The sequence below is a fragment of the Neofelis nebulosa genome, chromosome 14, assembly GCF_028018385.1.
Source record: "Neofelis nebulosa isolate mNeoNeb1 chromosome 14, mNeoNeb1.pri, whole genome shotgun sequence".
Lineage (NCBI taxonomy): Eukaryota > Metazoa > Chordata > Mammalia > Carnivora > Felidae > Neofelis > Neofelis nebulosa.
Genome location: NC_080795.1, coordinates 74,924,664 through 74,950,051, shown reverse-complemented (window position 1 = coordinate 74,950,051; position 25,388 = coordinate 74,924,664). Strand labels below are relative to the sequence as shown.

General features: G+C 57.8%; 1 protein-coding gene across 5 annotated transcripts in view; it reads left to right on the top strand.

The window, feature by feature from the left end:
• ST3GAL1 (ST3 beta-galactoside alpha-2,3-sialyltransferase 1) overlaps positions 1-25,388 on the top strand; it is a 92,948-nt gene that overhangs the window by 62,262 nt on the left and 5,298 nt on the right. For 4 of the 5 annotated variants that reach the window (XM_058699148.1, XM_058699147.1, XM_058699149.1 and 1 more), the window contains 3 exons: positions 13,634-14,531; positions 23,610-23,806; positions 24,846-25,025. In XM_058699148.1, the coding sequence (XP_058555131.1) occupies positions 14,220-14,531; positions 23,610-23,806; positions 24,846-25,025 (689 nt within the window). In that variant the 5' untranslated portion in view covers positions 13,634-14,219. Of the gene's footprint in view, positions 1-11,686; positions 12,093-13,633; positions 14,532-23,609; positions 23,807-24,845; positions 25,026-25,388 lie in introns of those variants that run through there. The other variant, XM_058699152.1, reaches the window with a different exon arrangement.

Sequence of the window (25,388 nt, the reverse complement as noted above, 5' to 3'; positions counted from 1 at the left end):
CCGACCTGCATTCGCGTGGATTTCTCCACGACTCACCAGCTCTGGGACCCCAAGGCCGGTATCTCATCCCCTGCCCTGGCTGCTCCCGGCTCTCGGGACGCCTCCCCCACCTTCCCAGCGTGTGCCGGGTCACCCCCGGCCTCTGTGCCCTACTCTCTGGACCTCTGCTGCCCCCCGGCTGCCCAGTGCCGTTGGATTCTTGCGTTGAGCCTCACCGGTGCTGCCTGGTTTCAGCTGCGCCGAAGGCCCTCCAGCCCACGATGTGACCCTCGCCCACCTGCTCCAGGCACCCGTGTTCCCAGTCCTCCCCGTGAGCTGCTCCGAAGTCCCTTGTCAACGGGGCAAGATGTCCCCCCATTCCCCAGTGCAGGCTCGGGGTAGGGGGACCCGTACAGGTGACTTGGGCCCAGCGTGCTGTGGAATTGAATGGGTGGCCCTTCCTGATGACAGCTGCCCTTCCTCTCCTCCCTAGGGGGGCTCTGGGGGGCTAAGGCAGGACAGCTGTATCCCAGTGACCCCACTGGCCACCCTGAAACCCCTCAACCCTTGGTTTCTGGGGATGGTTCGTGCCAGGCTCGTGCTTGCCTAGGGCTCCTGCCCGTCTCCGAACCCCAGTGGGTGCTGGGCTCCTCTCGCCATACTGGCCGCTAGGTTTATCCTGTAGTCTGAATCCCCATTCTGGATGTCACTGGAGATTGTCACCTCAACTCCTCCAGGAGCCTTCACGATGCCCCTGCACATTAAGAGTTAAACAAATCTCTCCTTGGAAGTCGGAGCCTGGGAGGAACGTTATCTCTTCAAGCTACCTACCTATCAGCTATCTAAACCTTCCCGCCAAACCCACCAGGACTCCACCTGTCAGGCACCCAGGAGCCCTTTAGAACCAGCGACAGACCTCCGAGGCGGGGCCGGGGCGGGGGTCTCAGAGTCCTGAATAGTCTTTCCTTTGTCGGGACTTCTGCACCACCTAGATCGGGGAGACCTCTTTCTTTCTGGGGGCAGGCGTGAGCCTCGGCGTGCAGCCCGAACCGTGTTACATGCTCTGCACGTTGCATGTGGCTGCAGTTGCGTGTCTGTCTTCAGACTCTGAATTGAGCACGGCTCAGTCTACACCCATAAGAAGATTTGCGGATTTGCATTCCTTTTGTGCGGCTGAAAATATGAAAATATATCCACTCCTTCTCGTCTGACCCTAATCCCGCTTAATCGTGTTTCTCACGGGCACGTCTCCAAACGTCCCATTCTGAACCACTGTTTGTGCTCCAAGGAATCTGTGTTTTCCCCTCCAGCCGCCCCCCCCCCCCCCCCCCCAGCGAAGGAGCAGGCAAGAGGTACCAGGGTAAGGAGAGGAGGATTTCCAACCGCAAGAAGGGGGCTCTCTCGACCTGTCAGCACCGCCTGGGTGTGGGGGACCCGGGCGAACCGTCGAGTCAGCGCGGGAAGGAGCGGGGAGACTCAGGCCCCAAAGGAGATGAGCTTCTGAAGCCACCAAGATAGAGACAGGGCTCGTCTTCAGTCTCCAGGGGACGCCGTGCGCACCCCATCCAGTCTCGTTTCCATATGCCAGTCGCATCACTGCTGTGTGCTGCTCACCAACCATCAGTGGCTCCCAATGCCCTTATCTCAAGACTATGTTCCAAAAGACTTACCCCCCCACCCGCCCACCGCAGCCACTCAGAAGGGCACCCTGATTTCCATAACTGCGTGAGATGCCCCCATCATCACCACCGCCGCCGCTCCCGCCGCCGTGCACTTTTTTGGGACCCCACCCTCTCCACCCTCCTCGGTCTCCACGGTCACCTCCTCCATGGAGCCTCCCTTCTTTCTCCTGTTATCATCAGCCCAGCACTTCCCAGTCACCGGGGCCCTTGGGCGTGCGGAGCAGAGAGTTACACGTATGAATTGCCATGTGCGGGATCCCAGTCTGGCCTCGCCGTCTGGAGGTGAGGAGAGACAGGCCCCCTGGTGTGGGCAGTAAAGTACAGGTGTCCCCACAGGTAAGAGGCCCCGTGAGAGGCTGGGCAGAGCAGCACTGAAGAGAAGAGAGGCCTCGGGCGTCAGCCCTGCCCTTCCTAGCCCTGTGACCTTGAGACAGTATCCTAAGGCCGAGGGCCTCAGCTGTCCCGTCTGTAAAATGGTATTGATAGTCGTACCTTCCCCAAAGAGCCTGGAACTGCCTCTCTCACACCCTGGCTTCCCTAAGAAGCCGTGCAGCCTTGGGAAAGCTTAGCATCTCAGAGCCTAACTACCCCCACCCCTGCAAAGTGGAGTGGAGGGTACCTGCCCCCAGAGAGCCGCTGGGCACCTTGCCAGGGGTCCAGCAGGAAAACGTGTCAGATATCGACGCTGCGGGCCGGGCCGACTGTGCGTGGATAAGATGGGGAGGCAGCCAAGCCAATCCCGAGATACGGAGGAGACACCCCCGGGGGCCACGGCAAAACAATGAGGATTCTGTCCGAGAGTTTGATGTTGGGGTGTGACAGAAGTCGGGGGGCCGGCAGATGGGAGAGGCAGGTGAACCGGTGGCGAAGGGCTCCGGAATGGGCGGGGGGCAAGCTGCAGTCACCACCTAGAACAGCCTGGGGCTGGAGGGGCCTGGCCCTGTGGCTGGCCTGCAGCAGCCGCATTTTCTTGGAGGAGGCAGTGCTGGGGAGCCCGCTGGGGCCCTGGGTGTGTTAGAGCGCCCCCTAGTGGGACATGGAATGTGGGGAGCCTGGGACCTGGAATGTAGGGAGCCTGGAGCCTGAGGGGAGCCCCGGGGGGCTCTGGCTCTGTCCTGGCCATAGGCCATCTCCGCGGAAGACCTCCCAATGGGTGAGTTCCTGGGCAGCAGTGGGAACGGGGTTGGGAAGTTTCCAGAAAGATCAGCTACCCAAGGTAGGAGGGTTGCCAAGGCTCTGGGCATCCAGCTGGCCCTAACCAGCCCTTCACGCGAATCCTCTGAGGTTGCCAGGGCTGTTCCTAGAAGTGGGGGGCAGGGCCGCCCGTGGGGCACTTCCTGGGGCTGTTGGTACAGGACCGGCCGGGGTGGGGGTGGGGGGCTGCTCCTGCCAGCAGGATGCAGTGCACTGCACGTGGGCCACTGAGGGCGGCTTGAGGGAAGGGTTATTTACCAGGATGTGGTCTGGGGTAGAGGGACCGCAGGGCGGTGCTGTCCCCAGGGATGGAAACAGTGGGGGGTTTCCAGCTCTAGGGCTGAGGGGGTGAGAGGTTAAGGACGGAGATGTTGCCGAGATCCCAAGACAGAGCTGGTGGACGCACGGAGGGGCCGGAGCCCCGAATCTCTGCCCCCTGTCCCTCCAGTCTCCTGCCTGTGTTCGTTCCCGTGGGCCAAACCCACAGGAAGCCAGCCCGAGTGGGAGCCCATAGATGCGGACCCTAAGGCCCGCCCCCCGGGCGCAAAGCACGTGGGGAAGGTGGAAGAAACATCTGGAGGGAAAGTCCGGATGCCCAGCTCTGCGCCTGAACCCCCAGAAGGCCTGGGTGCGCGCGTTCTGTGCTCCCTGGCCTGCAGGGCCAAGAGGGGATGGCCGTTCTGTCAGCCCCGATTTGGCCTCCTTGCAGCAGGACGTAGGCAAGCCTTGACCTCCCTGAGCCTGGTCTGGAAGCCTCACCGTGTCAAACCCTGCAGGGGCTTCCTGCGACTCCCGGGATGTCACCCCAGCCCTTGGGCCCGGCCCACGCCCGCCCTCCAGCTCTGTTTTGCGTCTTGCTCTCTGGGTTTCTGTTCTGCGTGGCCTTCTCTCTTTCAGTTCCTTCAGACTCACCTGCTCTCCCCGAGACACCTTTCGCACCTGCAGCTTCCCCAGTCCGGAGGCTCTTGTCTTCTCTACCTAGTTACCCATCTGTCATGGAAGCCTCAGGCTTCCTTTATTTGTTTGTGTATCTGTTTGTCTAGAGCAAGAGTGGGGGAGAAGGGCAGAGGGAGAGAGAGAGAGAGTCTCAAGCACGCTCTGCGCTGAGCTCCTATGCAGGGCTCAGTCCCACGACCCTGGGATCGTGACCTGAGCCAAAACTCAAGAGCCGCATGCTCAACTGACTGAGCCACCCAGGCGCCTCTCCCTGGCACAGCTTTGAGACAAAATTCCTTCTCCGGGAAGCCTCCGTTTTTGCACTGAGGGCCTTCAACTGATTAGATGAGGCCCACCACATTTTGGAGGCTGATCTTCTTTATTTAAAGTCAAATTGATGATAGATGGCGGCCACGTCTCTGAACCGCCCTCCCAGCGACGCCGAGGCTCGTGTTTTGACCGAGCAACGGGGCGCCATGGCCTAGCTGAGCGGACGCACAGAGTTGAACCACCACCCCTTTTCACAGTTCCCTGGGTGATTCCTTGGTAATGGCAGCCTCCGCCCCACTCTGTAACGTTAAGTTCCAGGAGGGCGAGGATGAAGGTCATTGGCTTTCCCGAACCGTTGGTTTGACCGGCACGTCACAGAGCTGCGGCCACATGGCCTGTGCCCAGTCACTGTTGCATGAGAGAATCCGAGGGGGAGACGGGATCTGCACGGCAGGTGGCGGGGTGCAAATCGGAGTGAGGCGTTCGCTCCGCACAGGGCGCTCCCTCCACCTGAACCCCACCCCTCCCCCCACAAGGCATGCTTGTTTGGTTTCTCAAACGTGTGATGACACCAGGGCGGGGTGAAATCTCCCTGATGTTAATGTTGGTAACGACTGGCATTTACTGAGGGTCAGGATCATTCTGGACGCTTTCTATGTCCTTAAACCCTTAGCACCGATTCTGATCCCTGGTACATATTCAGCGTTCTGGGTAACGTTTTCATAACGTGGGGGCGACCCGTCCCTTTGGGAAGTGGCTGTCCACGCTAACCTCGTGTGCGTTATTTTTTTCTCTCTCTTCACTGAGTCTGGGGTGTGCAGGGGCTGCATCACTGTCCCGTCGTACAGACGGGGCACTGAGGCCCAGGGATGTGGACTCGCCTGAAGTCCTGAGGTGACTCAGTGTCACTGCCGGACTGCAGGGCTCCTGCCCCAGAGTGGGGGGGCCATCTCCGTTGTCCTCTGTCCTCTGGGAAGCCCAGAGGGGGGAGAGAGGCCTCAAGGTGAGCACAGTTGCTGGCCGGGTTCATCGGGCCTGGTTTTTACTCCGCAAAGAGAGAAATAGCCACACCCTACCCTGCGTGTCGGGGAGCCTGTCATGACCCCCATTTGCCTCTGCGTGCCTGGGGCCACCACTCAGGCCTCCGCTCGTCGTGGCCCGGTTCCTCCCGGCTGATAGTTTGTGCAGGGAACGGTTGTAGCTTGGCTGGCCGGTCCTTCCTGCCCCAGGGGAGGGGAGAGGCTTGGGGCCGGTCCAGGCCCGGCCGGGCTGTGGGGATACAGCTGCCAGCTTTGTGGGTGACTCAGAGTGGGTGGAGAGGAGCTGGAGCGAGCCCCCCAGGGCGAGAACCAAACAAGCAGGGAGGTCTCGCTCTCTCCCCTGCCCGGCAGGGCCTCTCACCCTCCCCTGCACCCCCCCCCCCGCCCCCCGCACCAGGCTCAGGGCAGGGCAGACCCCTGGGCGCCACCCGCCGGGCTCTGCCTGCCCCTTCACCACCCGCCAGTGGACGGTCTGGGGCAGGTGACCTGACTGCTGCGAGCCTCTGTTCCCACCTCGGAAACATGGAGATGATACCCCGTCCCGGCAGCAGGAGTGTCGTGGGCTCGGGCAGTTTGACCTGCTGTCCTGCTTAGAATAGGGTCCGGCAGAGAGAACGCCTCCTTCCTGTTAAACCACCTCAGAGGCAGGGCTGGATTTTACCCCCCATTTACAGACGGCAGACTGGAAGCTCAGGCAGCCCACGTAATGTCCCTGGGGTCACCGTCCCAGGGGCTCAGGTTCGGATTTTCCTGCAGGGCCTCGCCCCTGGTTGCAGCAGCTGGACCACCTGGGCCTCTGCTGGCTCTTTCCCTGCTTGGGCTCAGCCCGCAACGCCTTCCGAGCTCCTTTCGTCAGCGCAGCTGCATGAACAGAGCACTTCTGTCTCCGGAACCAGGCACGTCTGGGAATCTGGGTGCCTGGCTCTCCTCTGAGCGCTGGTGCCATTGCCCTGTGTCATTGGACGAGTCATTTCCCCTCTGCGAGCTCAGCCTCTACCTCTGTCAGAAGAAGTGGGGCAGAGATGTAAGGTGGGGTGTAGTCCGTGCAAGAAAACGGAACCCACTGAAGGAATAAACCCTACAGTCCAGAGAGCACTCGGGATGTGCTTGGGCGCCGCTCTAGGCCATTGACCTGCATTGACTCCTGTTTTTCTCGGTCCAGCCCTGAGAGGTAGGTTCCATGCTTATCCCCACGCTATAGGGGAAGATAGACAGAAGTCTTAAGCAGGCGGGTTGGATTCGCGGGATCTGGTGCTTACAGAGTTGTTGGAAAGGTGACAGGAGCGCAGTCCTTGGGTATTTTGTCCCTACTCCTCCGGGCCGAGGTCCAGAGGCCAGGAAACTACAGGAAGTCAGGCAAAATCTGCAGGCCGGAAGTGAGGGAGGCAGGTGGTTCTGGGCCCAAGGTTCAGACCGCGAAGCAGCGCCCATCCCTGTGGGAAGGAGGATGGTCCTGCCTCCCTTTTGCCCGTCCAACTACTACTGGCCTGAATCTCAACTGCATCCCAAGCCCTACAGGCAGGGGAAGCTGGGAAATGTGGTTCCCAAACTTTCAGGCCCTGGGGGCGACACTGAGGAGGGAGGAAAGAGTCCTCACTCCAGTGGACTGGACCCAGCCTAGCGGGCCGTGCAAACAGCAGGATGCCCTCACGTGTGGACAAGGTTGATGCTCTACAGGTTAACCTTTGCACAGAGAATTGGGGCTGCGTGGACTCCATATACTTTGCCGGCTGCTAGCCCCTTCGTGGCTTTGGGACCCCTTCCCTGCAGGTCCTCGGGGGTCGTGGCCAGTAGAATAGGGAGCAGCCCTTTCAGGAATGGGCGTCACGAATGCAGCAAGCTGGAAGCATCATTTTCATGATGCCCCCGGGGTTGTTCATGCCCGATTTCATTTGTTCTTTTAAATAAGCCTGCCAGGAGGGCAAGCCAGGGGTTCTGTCGGACTTTTTTTTTTTTTTAATAAATGAAGGCCTGAACCTTAGGGAGGGCAGAGAATTGATGTTTATCATGCACCGCCTCTGTGCGAGACCGGCTGGTCGCTTCCGTGCGTGTCCTTTTAAATCTACCATAGCCCTCCTGTGTGGGCACTATTAGTCCTGCTTCCTGGGTCCAGAAATCAGTATCAGAGCAATGAAGTGCCTTTCCCATGAGCACACGACCAGGAATAGGAGGAAATCTCAAGAGCACACGAGCAGGAATGGAAGGAATTGGGATTCGAACCCGGGTCCGTCTGTGTCGTTCTTCCGACAGCTGTTGACCGTGACTCACTAGCAGGTGCCTCACAGAACCAGACGAGGTGGATTCCAAGTGTCCAGTGAACAGGCCGGGGCTGGGTAGCGGTTCAGGGGAGAAGGGATCTTCTTTGCTAGAAGTGATGGGACCCTTCACCAGCTCGCTCCTGTTTCATGCCACCCTGGGCCCCCAGGCGAAGCCGCCGGGACCCCCAAAGGCCAGGACGTTAGTGGGAGCCAGTTTCCAATGACCCAGAGCCTCGTGGGCGCTAAGTCCCCGTAACCGCTCGTCATGCTCTCGGGATGGGTTGAGCTGGGAAGTCCCCCTCGCGGTGCATCCTGAAGCTGGTGTGTGCGGAGGCCAAGTGAAAGCAGACGGAGCCGGGGAAGGGGGTGGCAGACGAGAGGGGCAGCCGTGGCCCTCCACCTGTCCATCTGCCCACCCCGCTGGTAGGAGGCGGTGCAATCTGTGTGGCACCCCTGGGGCGTCTTTGGGCCCCACCCCCTCCTCCAGGTTTGCCAAGCACCCGACGCACCCAGGAAGCTGTGCCAGGCACCAGGCATCAGAGAAGCAGAGGAAAGACTGTGGCCTCCACTTGCAGCTGTGGCGGAAGCTTGTAGACCATTTCTCCCACCGAGGACTATCAAAGCCGGATGAGACAGAAATCCAGGTTTTTGAGGGGCACCTGGGTGGCTCAGTCGGTTAAGCGTCCGACTTCGGCTCAGGTCATGATCTCACAGCTCATGAGTTTGAGCCCCGCATCGGGTTCTGAGCTGACAGCTCGGAGCCTGGAGCCTGCTTCGGATTCTGTGCCCCCCACCCCTCCCGCTAAATATAAGTGAACATTTTTAAAAAATAAAAAAAAAAATAAAAAAGAAATCCAGCTCTTTGAAGGTGTTAAGAGAGCAGCCGAGGCAGCCGGGACTTGAAAGAGGAAGATCGAGAGAGAAGGGACAAGAAGGGCTTGAGTCTTACATCCTGCGGCCTTCCTGCCTGAGGGATGTGCTGGCTCGTAGGAGGCTCCAGAGACAAGCAGAGAACAACAGCTCCATGTTGGGCTGTCTCACAAGGCTGGGAGTAAAACTAATTAAATTAAAAATGGAACTCGGGACCACCAGGTCAGCCCAACCCTAAGTGACCAAGAACCTAGAGCAAAAGGAACCAGAGAGAAAAGAGGGATTGTCCTGCACCTTTTCTTCCTTCCAAGGCATTTACCAGTATTTCAGTTGCACAGGACCAGACCCCGAGAAACCAAGCCGAAAACAGCAGCCGAGAGGTTAAAAGGCTGGACCCCGCTTTTGATAACCTCACAGTGCAGGGGAGACAGAAATCGGAGGTGAGAGCAGGCAAGGAGGAGGGGCCTCGGTAGACATCCCCGCTATCCTTTGAGAAGGGCCTCTGAGTGAGGGCAAACCAGAAATGACCAGTCACTGTGCAAACTAGAGCGTGGCCCCACTCATCCCAGTCACCAACTGGAACAAAGTCCCTGCTCACGTTCCTCTCCGAATAAGGACAGCCTGTTCCAGGGCCTCTGTGCTTTTGGCACGTACAGTATGCACAGTTACCAGGCATGCCAGGAGACAGAACCAAATGATGGAAGAGAAATAAAGAGAGAAAATAGACAATAGAAGTAGACCCACATGTTCTCCAAATGTCACAAGGGACAGACATGATGGTCTTTAAAATAACTGTGGTGAATAATTGCAGGACGATAGACAAGAGGGGGGATCTCATCTGAAGAAAACAAGAACCCATAAAAGTTTGGCTCTGATAGAAATTCTAGAACTGAAAAAAATACAATAAATGAAATGAATGCAATACCTAATTCAAAGACATTAGATGCAGAGGGAGAGGGCATGGCAAGGTAGTATGTGTCTTAAGAAATTGGAAAGACAACAGATTTCAAGCCCAAAGAAATGACAAGAAAGGAAGTAACAAAGATGAGAGCAGGTGTTGATGAAATAGAGGAGTAGCTGTGGCTGTAGAGAAAGATCTAGAAGGGGCAGCAGAAGGTGGGGGCGGAGTGCTGGCTCTGCCACCATCTCTCTGTGTGACCTTAGATGACTCGCTTGCCTTCTCTGAGCCTCAGTTTCCCATGTCAGGAAAATAAGCATGATTATCCATTTGGCCCGGTTGTGTGGGGATCCACACGGAGGGGGGTCCACACAGAGGGCAGCACTGCACTTCTTCACGCGACGTGCTGATGTACCCACCCATCGACTCGCCCCCTTGGTCATTTCACTGGCAACTCTCCTGCGGGGGCTTTGCGGAGAGCCGGGGGCATCCCAGCCTTGGGGGATCTGTGCACCGTGGCAGGCGTGAACGGAACAGAAACCCATGCGGTTCATTCACCAGGCTTTCCAAGCATTTAAAACAGCTCATCTGTCAGTGGCTGGTCATCGCCAGCCTCTCCCTGTTGCCAGAGAGGTTTATCCTTGCTCAGCACCCTCTTGAGGGAAATCGTGACTTTCTGGATCCTTGAAAAGGTGCTAACGTGTGTCACCATTGTGCCAGTGACCCCTTTAGACTGTCACAAACACGTTCTCCGTGCCTCCTCCAGTACAGGCATACCGTGGGGATCTCGAGAGTTCAGTTCAGCGCGATCCAGCGGATATTGTAACAAAGTGAGTCAAATGAGTTTTCTGGTGCGTACAGAAGTTATACTTCCACCGGGGGAGTCTGTTATGTGTGCAGTAGCATTATGCCTTAAAAAATCAAGGTGCATACCTTAACGTAGAAATCCTTTTCTGTTAAAAAGTGCTAACCATCATTTGAGCTTTCAGCCCGCCGTAATCACTGATCACGGGCCATCTTAACAAATCTAATAGTGAAAAAGGTTGAAATATCGCGAGGATGGCCAAAATGTCACGCAGAGATGCGACGTGAGCGAACACTGTTGGGAAACAGCACCGATAGGCTGGCGAGGCACAGGGATGCCGCGGTCCAATTTGTAAGAGACGCGGTATCTGCCAAGTGCGACTAAAGGGAGCGGGCTTGTCCTCCAGCACGTGGCTGAGAGGTGCCCGTCACTCTGCAGGCGGGCCAGGGGGCCGTGTCCCCGGGGGAGGTGTGGCCGGCCTCCCTCGCCACACGCGCGCGGAGGTCTCAGGCCCGTGGCATCTTGGTCCGGGTTCCGCTCCCGGGAGCAGGGCTGGCTTTCGCCCGTGTGTCACAGGCTGCGTCACTTACTGGAGTACAGGGCAGTCACGCTTTCCTCGTTTCTTCCCTGGGGCCGGGGAAGGGGTGGAAGGGTGTTCTCGCTTTTCCATTGCCGTGCACGCGAGGGCTTTGGAAAGCACTCACTGATGCTGGCACAGAAGGTCTCTGCTGGGATGGGATCTGGGCGAGCGCTCTGGCCTTGGAGATGCGGCTACCGGGACGTGCTGAGTGGACAGGAGGAGGGTGTTGTGGTTTCCCTGCTTTGCAGCCCAGCCTTGCCCTCTGTTCCCCCCCTCACTCCAGCCCAGCATCAGCTCAGAGCATGAATATCTGTCCCATAGAGCCATGCCCTTGTAGGGACCCTGACGGCTCATTCAGAACTTGATTTGATCTGTGCGGTCCAACAGTCCTCTATTTGAGTGACTTTGTCTCTGCCCTTGGTGTTGGCGGGTCCCCATGTCACTCTGAGCAAACTTAGCCTTTCTAGTGGCTTCCACAGCCCCGTGCTCCCCACCCCACCCTCACACATGCCTGTTCCTCTCCTCCACATCGATCCAGGTGGACCAGCCTCCTTTCTCCCAAAGGCACCAGGGCCTTGCATCTGCCTGGGAACCTCCCACCTTAGACTCTTTCTTGATGTGTCCCAACCACCTATCCCAGAGCCTGGAGCATCGCAGAGCCCTAGAAAATATGCAGTGCGTGGATCAGATGACTGGACAAGCCTTGACTGGGTGACAGCCCAGCAAAGTGGAAAGAATCTGTGATACCAGCCCCATTTTCCAGTTGAAGAAACGGTTCAGAGAGGGCAGGTGACTTGTTCACGGCCACACAGCAAACGGGCGGTACAGCCTGGTTGAGAATCAGCGTCTTCTGATTCTCCATCTGTGCTTTTCTGCCCGGCTCTCCCCTCTGGATGGTTGGCCCTTGTCTTTCCCGGCATCTGCTTTGGCGTTCCTTTTGTGCCGTGTGTGTGTGCCAGGTGACGGGGACCCATCAGTGAGTGAGACTGAGTTCCCGTCCTCGTGGAGCTCCCGGCCCAGGGAGGAGACAGATGCTGTGGAAGCCAGAGAGGAGTCTGCTCCTGCCAGGAGGAGGCAGGCCTTCTTCCAGGAGTCAGCACCAGCTGATCCCCGAAGAATGAGTAGGAGTCAAGCAGGGCAGGATGGTCTTTCCGCACAGTGGGGTCAGCCTGGGCAGGAGCCCAAAGGCAGGGACAGCTCTGACCTGTGGATCAGTCGCACTGCTTCAAGTTAGAAGCAATCTGCTTTACAAAATAAAGGGGCTTTGTTACCTGTCTCATGTCACGCAGATGTTAAGACGGAGGGTGGACTGCAGGTAAGGCTGGACCAGGTTCAGCACCACTTGCCCCGGTCCTGCTCAGCCCTCGCTTCGTCCACTTGAGCCATTAAACCGGCCAGCACGACCTTGACTTTTATGTCCAAAAATCAAACAGCCAGAGCAAGATCAAGTTTCTTCGCCTCCTACAAGTCAGGGGGTTTCAGTCTGACTGGAGGACTTAGCACACATACCCATCCATCCCTGGACCAAGAGGGCCGGGAATCCCCTGCCAGCCAAGTTAAATCCGAGCCCGCCCTTGATGGTAAGCAGGTTAATCTAACTCAAGTGACAGAGCTGCTTCTTCCTGGAAGAACCGGGGGGGGGGGGGGGGGAATGGCCAGAAGGGACAACTCTGGACACCCATAGGTCACCAGGACAAGTGGGGTTGTTTTGAACAGTGAGAAGTGGTACACTGGGCAAATCAAGATGTCCCCTTGCCCGCTGGGCTGAAGAGCAGGAAGGTCGTACAGGGCGGTAGCACATTGGAGCCCTGGATGTCTCCAGGAATGCGCTATGGATTTAATCTGATTTTTGCCCCCCCCCTTTTTTCTATAGTAATCAATAGCCCTCCAACCGTTACTTTCCTAGAAAAAAAATGTACCTGTGGCATCTACACATTGAGGATGGGGACAAATTGACCCAACGGAGATCGGGGCTGGGGCAGGGGACACATTCTAAGCAAAGACCAGAGTCAGTATGCTCACGTGAAGAGGTGTGACCGCCATAAGGTCAGGGACGTCCGGGGACTTGTGCTGTGCATATCCGAGGAGTCCCTGTTGGCTTCCTTTGATGAGATCTGCTCCCCCTTTCGGTGCACCCTTCCAGCCGAAGACCAGTTGCCAGATAGCGTATCGCTTCCCGAGCAGAGTCCTTGATCCTGGAACTCCCCTCCCCTCGTGTGGAATCAGAGGGGTGTGGATTTGGATTCAGAACCTGCTTCCTCTTTTCCCCATGACCTGGGGAGGGCCATGTGGTCTCTTTGAGCCTGTTTATTCTGAGGACAAAACGGGGAACCCCTGTTTGTCTGGCAGAACACTTTGAGGACTCTTGGACGAGATAGGTACACAGGAATGATCGACCATCGTGTCCGGGTTTTAGTGGATCATCCAAGAATCCTCATTCAGTCATGCGTGGAAAGAGGAAAAGGAAAGCTGAACGATCACCTGACAGAACCCAGAAGCTCAGCCTGTCGCATTTTACGTTACCTTTCTAACCACTTCTGAGTGGAGGTGTTGTTTTCCCATTTCACAGAAGAGGAAACTGAGGGCCGGGAAGACTGACGGACTTCCCAAGACCACAGGGCTGGTAAACCAGAACTTGAACCTGGGCCATCGAAAGCCTGCTTCGTAGGGCTGAGGCTGACCGGCAGAGGGTGCATGCCGGGGTGCGGGGAAGCGTAGAATTGTTGTTGAATTCAGAATCCAAAGGAGAGTGAAGGAGCGAGAAAGGAGCACGTACGTGGCAGTCTCTGGGTGCCTGGCGCTGTTCGTGCATCGTTGACTCATTTCACAAACTTCGGTTGAACGCTTACATGTACAAGGCTCTGGCTGCAGGAGAGATGGGGCGGGGGGCAACTTCTGTGTCCCTTAGCAACCTGGCGGAATAGGCGCCAACATCCCGTTAGCCACAGGCACACCCCGAGGCTCAAGACGGGGAGTAAATAGTCCGTAGCCTCCCATCTTGTTGGCTTGACAACAGTGGGAGATCACGGAGCTCATCCTGGAGGAGGTGAGGAGAGAGAGATGGGTTTTTAAAACAAGCTAATGAGATTTCACCCTGTTTTCTTCCTCCTTTTCCGTGCAGGTGACAGACGCCCCTCAGTGCCTTCGTCAAGCAGGCTGCTTAATGGTGACAGCGTGGGAAAGACCGGGTTGTAATTAAGTATCGGCACACATCATCCCTTCCGGAGGACGGTGGCAAAGACAGCTTCCCTCTCTCCCGCACCGTGACCCTTCCTTTGAGGTCCTCACTACCCCGCCCCTCCGAGAGTCCCTGCATCTGTCGCAAAGATTAATTGCCCCTCAACCCCTTTGGATGGGAACGGAAATCATATTATTAAGTTTGATTAAAGCTTCGAGAGACACTATTGGCTGTTTAAGGACTGCTGACCAAGCCGCCTGCTTATCTCCTGGAAAGACAGATTATATGCAAGGGGAATCAACCTCACCCCGAGTGGTCCCTTAGCCGCCGGCCGTCACAGGGTGATGTCCGGCACACTGGGGTGGCCACTGGCCCACGGGAGCGAAGTCGGCCGCGGTCCCCCTGGGAGTCCCCGCCTTGCCTTGTGATCGAGCCTCCGTCTCTGGGAATTTTCTTCTGCGTCCCTCCGCTCCCGGGCGTGATTTCCTCCAGCCCGTCCCTGGGAGGCGTCCTTCCGGACAGAGCAGAAATGGTGACCGTGAGGAAAAGGACTCTCAAAGTGCTTACCCTCCTCGTCCTCTTCATCTTTCTCACCTCCTTCTTCCTGAACTACTCCCACACCACGGTGGCCACCACCTGGTTCCCCAAGCAGATGGTCGTCGAGCTGTCCGAGAACTTCAAGAAGTTCATGAAGTACGCGCACAGGCCCTGCACGTGCGCCCGCTGCGTCGGGCAGCAGAGGGTCTCGTCCTGGTTCGACGAGAGGTTCAACCGGTCCATGCAGCCGCTGCTCACGGCCCAGAACGCGCTCCTGGAGGAGGACACCTACAGCTGGTGGCTGGTGAGAGCCGGGGACTGGGTGTGGGTCCGGACTGGGCGGGGGCTGGGCCCCGGGGGGGGGTCCCCCGCCAGGCTCTCATTCATTCACCCAACAACTATTGGTCGGGGACCCGCGACGCGTAGATCAGAGCAGAGCGTTCTGCGTTCGCTTCCTGTGTCTGCGTAGACGACTGCCCCAAACTGGGTGGTTTAAAACAGCGGACACATCACGCCAGGCTCAGCTACCATTTTCACGAGACCCTGCCTTCTGGGTCTCTCTGGGTCTCTGGTCTCTCTCTCTCTGCCTTTCTCTCTAAGGCCACCTGTTACTCGGTTCAGGGGCCTCAAAATCCAGGATGCTCGTTCATGACCCTTTTCCACAAGGGCCCCTTCACAAGTTCGGGAGTTGGGACGTGGTCATAATGGTTGTGCAGGGCCACCGCTCCGCCCGCTAGATATCGAGATGCAAAAAAGAGACACGGTCCCTACTCTCCTGGAACTCTGTTCTGGCCGAGAGCGACAGATCCGAAACGGAGAAGCCAAGCTCAGGGGGAAGTGCCCTGAGGAAGACCAGAGGAGGTTTGTGAGAGAAGCCAGGGGCCAGGGGGCTCCGTCACGGGGCTGTCGGGGGAGGTCTCTGAGGAGGCAGGACTTGAGCTAAGCCCCAGAGGTAGAGGAGGCGCCGGCCACGGAAGGGTCTGGAGAACGTGCCGGAGTCACGGCGGCAGCGAGCGCAGGGGCCCTGGGGTGGCGCCCGCTGGGTGTGCTGGCCTGGAGGTGGGTGGCACCACGGTGAGGCGTCGGGTTTGTTCTGTGTGCACCAGGGAGCCTCCGTGGATCTTAGCCAGGGGCGTCCGCGATCCGGTCTAGTGGTCTGAAAGGTTATTCCGGGTGTTGAGCCCCAAAGTGGATTGAAGGGGAGTAAGAAATAATTCCTCCCTTGGAGATTCCTTGGGCACTTCCTGTATGCCAAGCGCCAGCATATGGAGATGGAAAAGTCTTCCCTTTCTTGGGTTGCAGGGGTGGCGAGGGAGGAGACGGACAGCCGCACGCCAGGACGGTAGAGCGGTACTTGGGAGGGAGCGCAGGAGAGGCGCAGGTGCAGAGGAGGGGCGTCAAACCCCACCCTGGGTCTGGGGCTGTCGGAGGAGACCGTGGCCACGCTCATCATAAAAGTTTCAGAGAGGTTGTCCGGGTGGGGAATGGAGGAAGGGCTCTCCAGGCAGAGGGACCGCTTGGTGCATCGGCCTAAAGGCGTGAGAAAGACTGGTGTGGTTGCTGGAGGCGTACAGCGTCCTGGCTAAAATCCGAATGCGAATGGGGGGGTGGGGTGTGAGCCACGAGGCCATTGACCTTAGTTCATGAAGGCCTTCCTGTATCATGTTACGAAGTGGAGTTGAGTGAAGGCTGAGAAAACCAGGGGGGGCTTCCTGTAAGAAGTCGACTTTCCCTTTCAGCAACTTTTTTTTTTTCTTTCTTCTTTCTTTTTTTTTTTTTTTTTCGTTTTTTGTCTATTTTTGGGAGAGAGCGCATGGGGCAGGGGAGAAGCAGAGAGAGAGGGAGACAGAGGATCCGAAGCAGGGTCTGGGCTGACAGCATAAAGCCCGACATGGGGCTCGAGCTCACAAGCTGTGTGTGAGATCATGACCTGAGCCAAAATCAGATGCTCAACCGACTGAGCCACCCAGACGCCCCTCTTTAAGCACCTCTTGCACTCCGGGAGCTTGTGGTCCATTTGGACAGCTGCGAAGAGGCTGAAATGACTCAGAAGAAGTGAATCGGAATGCCTGGGCCGAGCCTTGGTTCACTTACTGAGCTGTGTTGATCACGTCAGTGTGCAGGTCCTGGGGTGCGTTCCGGGGAGGTGACAGAACAGAGCAGGCAGGGTCTACACCCCCTCGAAGATTCCAGAGTCTGCTAAAGGAGGCAGTGGACCAAAGCTTGGCCAGGCAGGGTTTCGCCCTCACACTCGTGACACTTGGGCCTGGATACCTCTTTGTTTCTGGGACTGTCGTGCACATCGTAAGACGTTTGCCACAAGTATCCCTGGTCTCTATCCACTAAATGCCGGCCTCACCCGTCCCCCAGCTGTGAGAACCAAAACGTCTCCGGATGTTACCAGATGACCCTGGCAGGGAACTTCTAGAGTGGACAGCCAGGACAGTATTCATCAACCTCCTTCCCTAAAGCCCTCAGGGAGGGCAGTTTCTAAAATTCGCAGGCTGGGCCGAGCCCAGAATGTACAACAAGGTGTAAGAAAAGCACATCAGTTTCTCGCTATACCCTAGGTATCTTCACAGAACATGCTCTGTGCCTTCTAGACTTAGAAATCAGGGCGTAGCGTCACGGTCCCTGGGTTTTGCTCCTGACGTTCTAGGTCTTACCAAGAGTGCTTTTGAGTGAACCTCTTCATCTTGCCGAGTCTCAGACTGAGGTTATGTCGGCCGCCTTGCCCCGTTCTCTACGACACGGCAAACATTAGCTGCTAACATTTCTTTAAAAAAAATTTTTTTTAACGTTTATTTATTTTTGAGACAGAGACAGAGCATGAATGGGAGAGGGTCAGAGAGAGAGGGAGACACAGAATCTGAAGCAGGCTCCAGGCTCTGAGCTGTCAGCATAGAGCCCGACGCGGGGCTCGAACTCACGGACCGTGAGATCATGACCTGAGCCGAAGTCGGACGCCCAACCAACTGAGCCACCCAGGCGCCCCTAACATTTCTATTTATTTATTTATTTTTTTTTTTTTGCTGGCTGAATGGGCAAGTAGTAATGAATTTGCTTTCCGCACCCCACCCCCAGCGCTTATCAAGGCTGAACATTTTTCCAAGTGACTGTTAGCATTTTATCAAATTGTCCTCCCACGTCCCCACCCCCAGCTCTTATCTACAGCCCTTCTTTTTCTGCAGCTCAGCCCCTGGTGGCCACTTGGAAGAGATGGGCGCTGGGAAGAGGGAGCCCTGGTGAACAGAAATCTATAGCAACGAGCCGGGCGTTAGAGCTTCCGGGTTCCTTGACAGGATGCGGGCCACATGTCTGGTGTGAAGAAGCGGGACACCACGTCTGACAGGCACCCCTGTTCTGTGGGTGGAGGCCCGGAATATTTGCAATCAAAAGCAGCTTAGGGATTCCAAGACGCGTCAGGGCTGGGCTTGTGGGTCCCCAGACAGCCGGGGCAAAATGTCCCTGAGGGATCCAGACCCAGGGCTCCAACCACACAGCCTGCGCCTTTAAAATGTCGTGAGCCCAGCTGCGGGGCGCTCAGCTGGCAGGGACCCAGCGGAAGGTGGCTCACACTGTGTGACTCCCACACTCGCCGCGTCCCAGACCCCTCAGAGCCCGGCGTGGAGCCGACGGCTGGAGTCGGCACTTCCAGCTCGGTCCGTACCCAGGGAGCACCCAGCCAGGCGAGGCCACTCAGCCACCAGTGGGGGAGCCGGGCCCACAGACCCTTCGTCCCTCCTTCCCCGGGGTTTTGGGAAAGTGCGGAGGATGTGATGTCGGGGCCCGGGGCCGACCAGCCGAGCCGGAGGGGACTCTGAGGCCAGAACTGTGGGGTCCCGTGTCTCTGAGCTTCAAGGTCCCCGTGGGCCTCAGGGGCCTCCCGGCAGGTGAAAAACACAAGGCAGATGTAGCCCCGACGGGAGCAGGAAAACCGGGGCAATCGCACAGGGTCCCCCTCGGGCTTGGTGCCCGCCCCCCATCTGCCTGCCCGGTGACCTTCTCCTCCCGCCTCTGCCCCAGGCACCCCGTGTCCCCGCCACATTTCCATTCCTGAGACAGGCCACACGGAGTTGGGCCCTCCTGCTCCGTGGGGCCCGGGGTCCTGCCCCAACCACAGGAGACGTCTTTTCTGCCCCGATCATTGTGCTCAGTGCACTTGATAATCGCAGCCCCCATCCAATGCCAAGCGCCACTGTGGCCAAGCTTTCCAGGCACTGCCCTCCAGCCCCCCGACTTCACCACAGCCCGGGAGGTCATCTTACCTCCGTTTCTCACTGGTGAGGCTCACCTCACTGGTGAGGGGCACAGTGGGATCACATTCTAGTGCCTAAGCCCTGGAGCCAGGCCCGGGTACTCGTATCTTGGGGGGCCCTGGGGAACCCACTCCACCTCACCGCACCTCAGTTTTCTCATCTGTAAAATGGGTGCCTCGTATCACCTTTCTCGTAGGATGGTTATGGGAAATAAATAAGAAAACGCCTATGAAGTTCTCAGCGCAGGGCCCGGCGTGTAAGAGGAGCCACAGAATGTGTGGGGGGCGCCTGGGTGGCTCGGTCGGTTAAGCTTTCTGACTCTTGGTTTCGCGGTTCAGGTCGTGATCTTGCAGTTCGAGAGTTCAGGCTCTGCGTCAGGTGCAGAACCTGCTTGGGATTCTTTGTCTCGCTTGCTCTCTCTCTGCCTCTCCCTCTGAATAAATACATAAATAAATAAATAAATAAATAAATAAATAAATAAATACACAAACTTAAGAAAAAAACAAAAAAACAATGCATGCCCCCACCTATGATGGGCTTTCAAAGTCCGGCAAAAGTCCCTGCTCTAACCTGCCCACGCCACACGGCCTCGAGCACATGATGGGGGCTCAGCAGCGATGGGTCCCGTGGGTGTGTGAATGTGTGTCGACCCTGGTAGAGGACATTCAGCAAACACAGCAAACGCACACGGAGCAGGCTACCGAATGTCACGCCTGTGCTTGTGGCTCGGATGCCGAGGGGGCCGGACAGACAAGCCCACAACAGCTGCGGGTCACACGACGCCTGTGCTGAGGGACCCGAGGTTCCCAGCACATGCATAAGGGCCAGGACCAATATCGTGGGGGATTGTGGGAGGCCTCCCAGGTGCCGCCCGGCAGGCTGGACCAGGAAGGAGGAGCAGGGTTCACTGGACGGAGAAGGAAGGAGGGATGGGAGGAGAGGGTACCTCTTTGCAGCACACACAGGGGCTTGCGACAGGGGGCACAGAAGGCCAGACATCACACCTCCAGGCTGGGCTATCTTTGCTGTGGTTCACGCCCCCAAGATCCCCGTGGGATCACATGCAAGGGCATGTGCAGTGAGGGAGGCTCTCCCAGACTGTGCTCTGAGCGTGAGTGTGCCCAGGATGTGCGCCTCCCTGTCCCAGCCCGCCGAGGTGGGTCCCGCGGTGGAGACGGCGTGCCTGGCCCTCCCTCGCTGCGGACAGCGCCCGCCCCTCGCGGACGCATCCCGGACTTGGCCTCTGCTTCCCGGCCCCGCCCTGAGTCGCATGCGCTCTCGAGGTTCCCCGTCCACAGTTGGCAGGTGCCTCCGGAGCACGGACTGGATGCAGACAAGGATACTGGGAAACTCCTCAGAACGAGCGAGAAGGGGAGGGTGAACTTTGAATGCAACATTCTCTCCGATGCGCAAGTCGGCACCTGACAGCGTCCTTCCTGTTACTTACAAAAGGCAGGGAAACGCGACAGACTGTTCCTTCCCAAGGAGGACAGGGGCAGGGACGCAGCGCTGAGTGCCCTGCCCCGACTGACCCAGCTGGCGGGTGGGCGATTTCGGATTCTAACCTGCAGAAACACAGCCCGGCTGTGCGGCTGACGCACCCAAGGGCCTGGCCCCTTCCCCTCTCGGGGCCTCGGGGTCTCCAGCGCTGCCAGGAAAGCCCTGCAGCAGACCCCGAATTGCTGACATGGGGCCATGTGCCGCCTGTGCGTGGCCAGCGGCGTGATTCTAGGTGATGCGAGGGCGTCAGACGCGAGGGTTCCAGAATCGCGCATCTCAGAGCGAGGAAGAGTCCGCTGTCATTCTCTCGCTGGGTCTGCAGTCGTGAGGACTTGAACCTGACCCAGTGTTTCCTTCTACACCTCAACACCTGCCGGCTTTCCTTCTAACGGAGGGTGGGCATCTTGCCCGGGCAAGCAACCGAATGAGCCGAAATGAAATAACGTTATTTTGTTTTCATTGTTTTCTGCAATTACTTTCTTCTTCTTCTTCTTCTTCTTCTTCTTCTTCTTCTTCTTCTTCTTCTTCTTCTTCTTCTTCTTCTTCTTCTTCTTCTCCTCCTCCTCCTCCTCCTCCTCCTCCTCCTCCTCCTCCTCCTCCTCCTCCTCCTCCTTCTCCTGCCAAGTAATCCTTGCTGTCCTTTTGTGGTGGGGATGTGAGAGTTCCTTTTAAAATGAACTTACTTTTTTTTTTTTTTCCTGCAATGAGTCATGAATGATGAGTAAGTCAGTAATAGCCGGGCTCAAGAGGATGCTGTGCTGTGCTCCCGAGTCACGTCCCCTGCCGGCTTCAAGCCCCGGGGCCTCCGAGGCAAAGCACGCACACAGGTGATATACTAGGTGCTCAGTAAATACTGCTGAGCGCTAGATTGAAGAATGCCACGTCACCCCTGAATCCCACAGACTGTGTCAGACTCCCCCGAGGTAATGACACAATGTGAGGACACTGGTCCTGAGCGTGTCTTCGCAGTGCTGGGCGCAAAGGGGCCCTTCCTGGGTGGGGCCGTTTATGGAGGCTCCTGAAGGAGAGCTTGGCTGGGGCCCTCTGCCTGTCCCAGCATTGCCCGGGAGCGGTTGGAAATGCAGGTTCTTGGGCCCAGCCCAGCCCTACTGAGTCGGGCTCCTTGATTCGGGAGCTTCCCAGGAGATCTTATCAGAAGCAGGTGTTTAACCTGGAGATTATTCTGTTTTTCTGTGTTAAAATGTACCTAACAGTATTTACTACCTTAACCATAAGGTAAGCGTACAATTCAGTGGCTTTAAGCACATTCCCACTGTTGTGCAACCCTCACCACCACCTATAGCCAGCATTTTTTCACCGTGTCCCCCAAACCCTGCACCTGTTAAACCTTAACTCCTCTTCCTCCTCCCCCGGCCCCGGGCAACCACCATTCTGCCTTCTGTCGCTATGGATCTGACCCCTCAGTATTTGTCTTCTTGTGTCCGGCTTACTTCACCAAGCATGGGTTTCCAAGGCCCCCCCCATGCTGTAGCGTCTATCAAAATTTCCTTCTTTTTTATGACCCGAGTGATGTTCCACACCTGCCCTGTCCGTTCACCTGTCAGTGGACATTCGGCTTGCGTCCGCTTTACAGCCGCTGTGAATCATGCTGCTGTGAACAGCAGGGTGTCTGTTCGTGACCCTGCTCTCTGTTCTTTTGAGGACGTGCTTTGGGATGGGATTGCCGACTTACGTGGTAGTTCTGTGTTTGTTATGCGCGGTGGCCACCCCATTTTGCATTCCCCGCGTTTCTCTATATCCTCACCAACGGTTGCTATTTTCTTTCCCTGTGTTTTATGTATTATAACCCTCCTAGGGGGTGTGTGTGCTGAGCGGTCCCGGTCTTATCGCCCATGGCAGGTGCGGAGGACGGGCTGGGGGTTTTAACTAAAGGAGCCATCCGGGCTTACCGATGGGCCTCTCCTTTGGAGATCTGATTCCTTCCGTCACAGGGCGGTGGGGGCCTGCGTGCCTCTGGATCTCCCTATGTGCCCCGTCACTAATGTCCTGGACAACGGCCAAAGCAATCTCTAACCTCTCCTTTCTTTCCCAGTCACTGCCCCGGGCCTGGAGCCGGGAGAGGTTGGTGGGACTTACCCCGCAGCCACCTCCCCCAAGCCCAGGGGCTGGGCTTTCCCGAGGTCTAGGTTCCAAGGGTCTGAGACAGGGGCCGTGTTGGGAGAGACTTTATGTTCGGTTTCTAAAAGCCTGGGTTCAGGGGCGCCTGGGTGGCTCAGTCGGTTAAGCGTCCGACTTCGGCTCAGGTCATGATCTCACGGTCCGTGAGTTCGAGCCCCGCATCGGGCTCTGTGCTGACAGCTCAGAGCCTGGAGCCCGTTTCAGATTCTGTGTCTCCCTCTCTCTGACCCTCCCCATTCATGCTCTGTCTCTCTCTGTCTCAAAAATAAATAAACATTAAAAAAAAAAAATTTAAAAGCCTGGGTTCAAATCCTGGCTTGGATTTGGGACATGTGGTTCCACCAGGCCGGGCCCCAGAACATCCTTCTCACCTACGTTCCAGGGTGCTGTGATATATACACAGCAACATGGTGACAGAGTCCGATGGGATGCTCCTTAGGAAATGTCTCCAGGTTCTACCAGGAGTGAGGAAGTCAGAAGTCTCGAGCTTGGTCTTTTTTTTTTTTTTTTTTTAATTTTTTTTTTCAACGTTTTTTATTTATTTTTGGGACAGAGAGAGACAGAGCATGAACGGGGGAGGGGCAGAGAGAGAGGGAGACACAGAATCGGAAACAGGCTCCAGGCTCCGAGCCATCAGCCCAGAGCCTGACGCGGGGCTCGAACTCACGGACCGCGAGATCGTGACCTGGCTGAAGTCGGACGCTTAACCGACTGCGCCACCCAGGCGCCCCTCGAGCTTGGTCTTAAAGGGTGAAAGCGATTTGCCAGGCAGACATCGGAGGCAAAGGGCTAGTTTCTCCATCTTGCTGGAGCCCAGTGGTCCCTGGGGGTTGGGAGGTGGGGGGTGGTCAGGAGGAGGAAGGGAGCAGAGGCGGGGGTGGTGGGCACGGAGGGTCACCTGACCTTTCTCTCGTGTGGCTTTCTCATATTACCGGGTCTCAATGCCTCAGTGGCTGGCAGAGTAGCTCGCACACAGTAGGTGCTCAATAAACATTTGCGGAATATGAGTGAGTGATCTTTCCCACCTCCCTGAGGGGTTCCTGGGCTTCCGGAGAGAGCTGTCTGAGCCTCCTCAGTCTCCAGGTGCCCAACAAAAAGGAAGGTGCCAGGAGGGACCCAGTGAGCACAGGGGGGAGCTCTGGGCCCAGTGAGCACAGGGGGGAGCTAGGGGCCCAGTGAGCACAGAGGGAAGGGGCTCCGGGCCCAGTGAGCACAGCGGGGAGGGGCTTGGGGCCCAGTGAGCACAGGGGGCAGTTTGGGGCCCAGTGAGCACAGGGGGGGAGCTCTGGGCCCAGTGAGCACAGGGAGGAGCTCTGGGCCCAGTGAGCACAGGGGGGAGCTAGGGGCCCAGTGAGCACAGGGCGCAGCTTGGGGCCCAGTGAGCACAGCGGGGAGGGGCTCGGGGCCCAGCAGCCGGCTGGCTGAGCAGCGGCCAGAGGCAGCACAGCTGGGCTGACCTGTCTCCTTCCGTCCTCGGCCCGCAGAGGCTCCAGCGGGAGAAGCAACCCAATAACCTGAACGATACCATCAAGGAGCTGTTCCAGGTGGTGCCTGGGAACGTGGACCCCCTGCTGGAGAAGAAGTCGGGGGGCTGCCGGCGCTGTGCCGTGGTGGGCAACTCCGGGAACCTGAGGGAGTCCTGGTACGGGCCTCAGATAGACGGCCACGACTTCGTGCTGAGGTGAGCGCCCGTCCCCTTAGCTGCTAGAGGCGCCTCGGCCCAGGGTCAGGAGGTCGAGACACCCCAGTCCTGGCATGGCCGGGCTCCCCCGCGGACCCCAGGCCCCCCCCCCCGCCCCCCGAGGGCCTCAGTTTCCCCAGCCGTGCATCGTGGGAGGGAAGCAGACGAGCAGCGCCTCTCTGGACCCAGATGGGAAACGACTCGCGGGAGGAAGCCAGCGGGGCCGGGAGCTTGGCACGGAGACGCCTGGCGAGAGGGCAAGATTCATTTGAAGACTCCCGTTTAATCTTGAAAACTCAGTCCCGTTTTGCAGTCGAGGCCGTAGTAAAACCACATGTCTTTAATGTAAATTCGTTTCCCCGTCACCGAGTAAAAACAGATCCTCCAGGAAGACGCGTATCCTGGGTTTCTTGTCATAATCTCCACCACACTGTGTGCTCGGCCCCCGGGGTCATGAGCGCCTCAGCGTGAGGACAGGCAGCAGGGGGCTTCTGTTCCCCAGGGGCCTTCTAGAACAGTCTCCCGTTTCCGTGGTCTCTGCGTTTATGCCCTTAGACCCCTCGCCTGGCTTCTGGGAGCCTCAGTGTGCCCGGCGTGCAGCAGGAATATTCGTGGTGAGGGGGAGCGGGTCAGACAAACCTGACTTGGAGCCTGCCACCCGGAAGCTGTGTGTCCTGAGACAAATTCTTTGCCTTAGGGTTTCTTCCACCGGAAAATAGGGCCTCAGGACGCCTCCCAGGCATGGTTGGCATTACCACTAAGGTGTTAACGAGGTGCATTGAGGGGCCAGGGTGGTGCCCTGTGCTTCCTAGGTCATCAGCAGAGACTCCCGTGAGGTCGTAAAAGAGAAACGGAGAGAAAACAAACAACGCAAGCTTTTGCGCTGCGTCTTAACGACTTGAGTCCCTTTTCCAGCTCAGGAAGCTGGGGCCCAGCCAAGGAGGGTGAGGCACCAGAGGTGACATCACAGGCTTGTGGAGCTAAGGCTGACCCGTGCCCGTGGGATGCGACGCGCGACCTTCTGTCCCTTGTCCCCCAGGATGAACAAGGCCCCCACAGCGGGCTTTGAGGCCGACGTCGGGAGCAAGACCACGCACCATCTGGTGTACCCCGAGAGCTTCAGGGAGCTGGGGGAGAACGTCAGCATGGTCCTGGTCCCCTTCAAGACCACCGACCTGGAGTGGGTGGTCAGTGCCACCACCACGGGCACCATCTCTCAGTGAGTCCCCTGGGGGCTGGGGGGGAGAGGCCCCTCCCCTCCCTTCCCTCCCCTCCCTCCCCTCCCTCCCTCCCCTCCCCTCCCTTCCCTCCCCTCCCTCCCCTCCCTCCCTCCCCTCCCTCCCCTCCCCTCCCCTCCCTTCCCTCCCCTCCCTCCCCTCCCTCCCTCCCCTCCCTCCCCTCCCCTCCCCTCCCCTCCCTCCCCTCCCTCCCCTCCCCTCCCCTCTGAAGAGGGCTCAAAGCTCCCCTTTGCCCCTTCCCCCTCCCCCCCCTCTGAAGAGGGCTCAGAGGCCCACCCTGAGCATGCTGTCTTAGCTTGAGAGCCAAGCTCGGGTTCCTAGCTCCCTCCCTCTTCCTGAAAGGA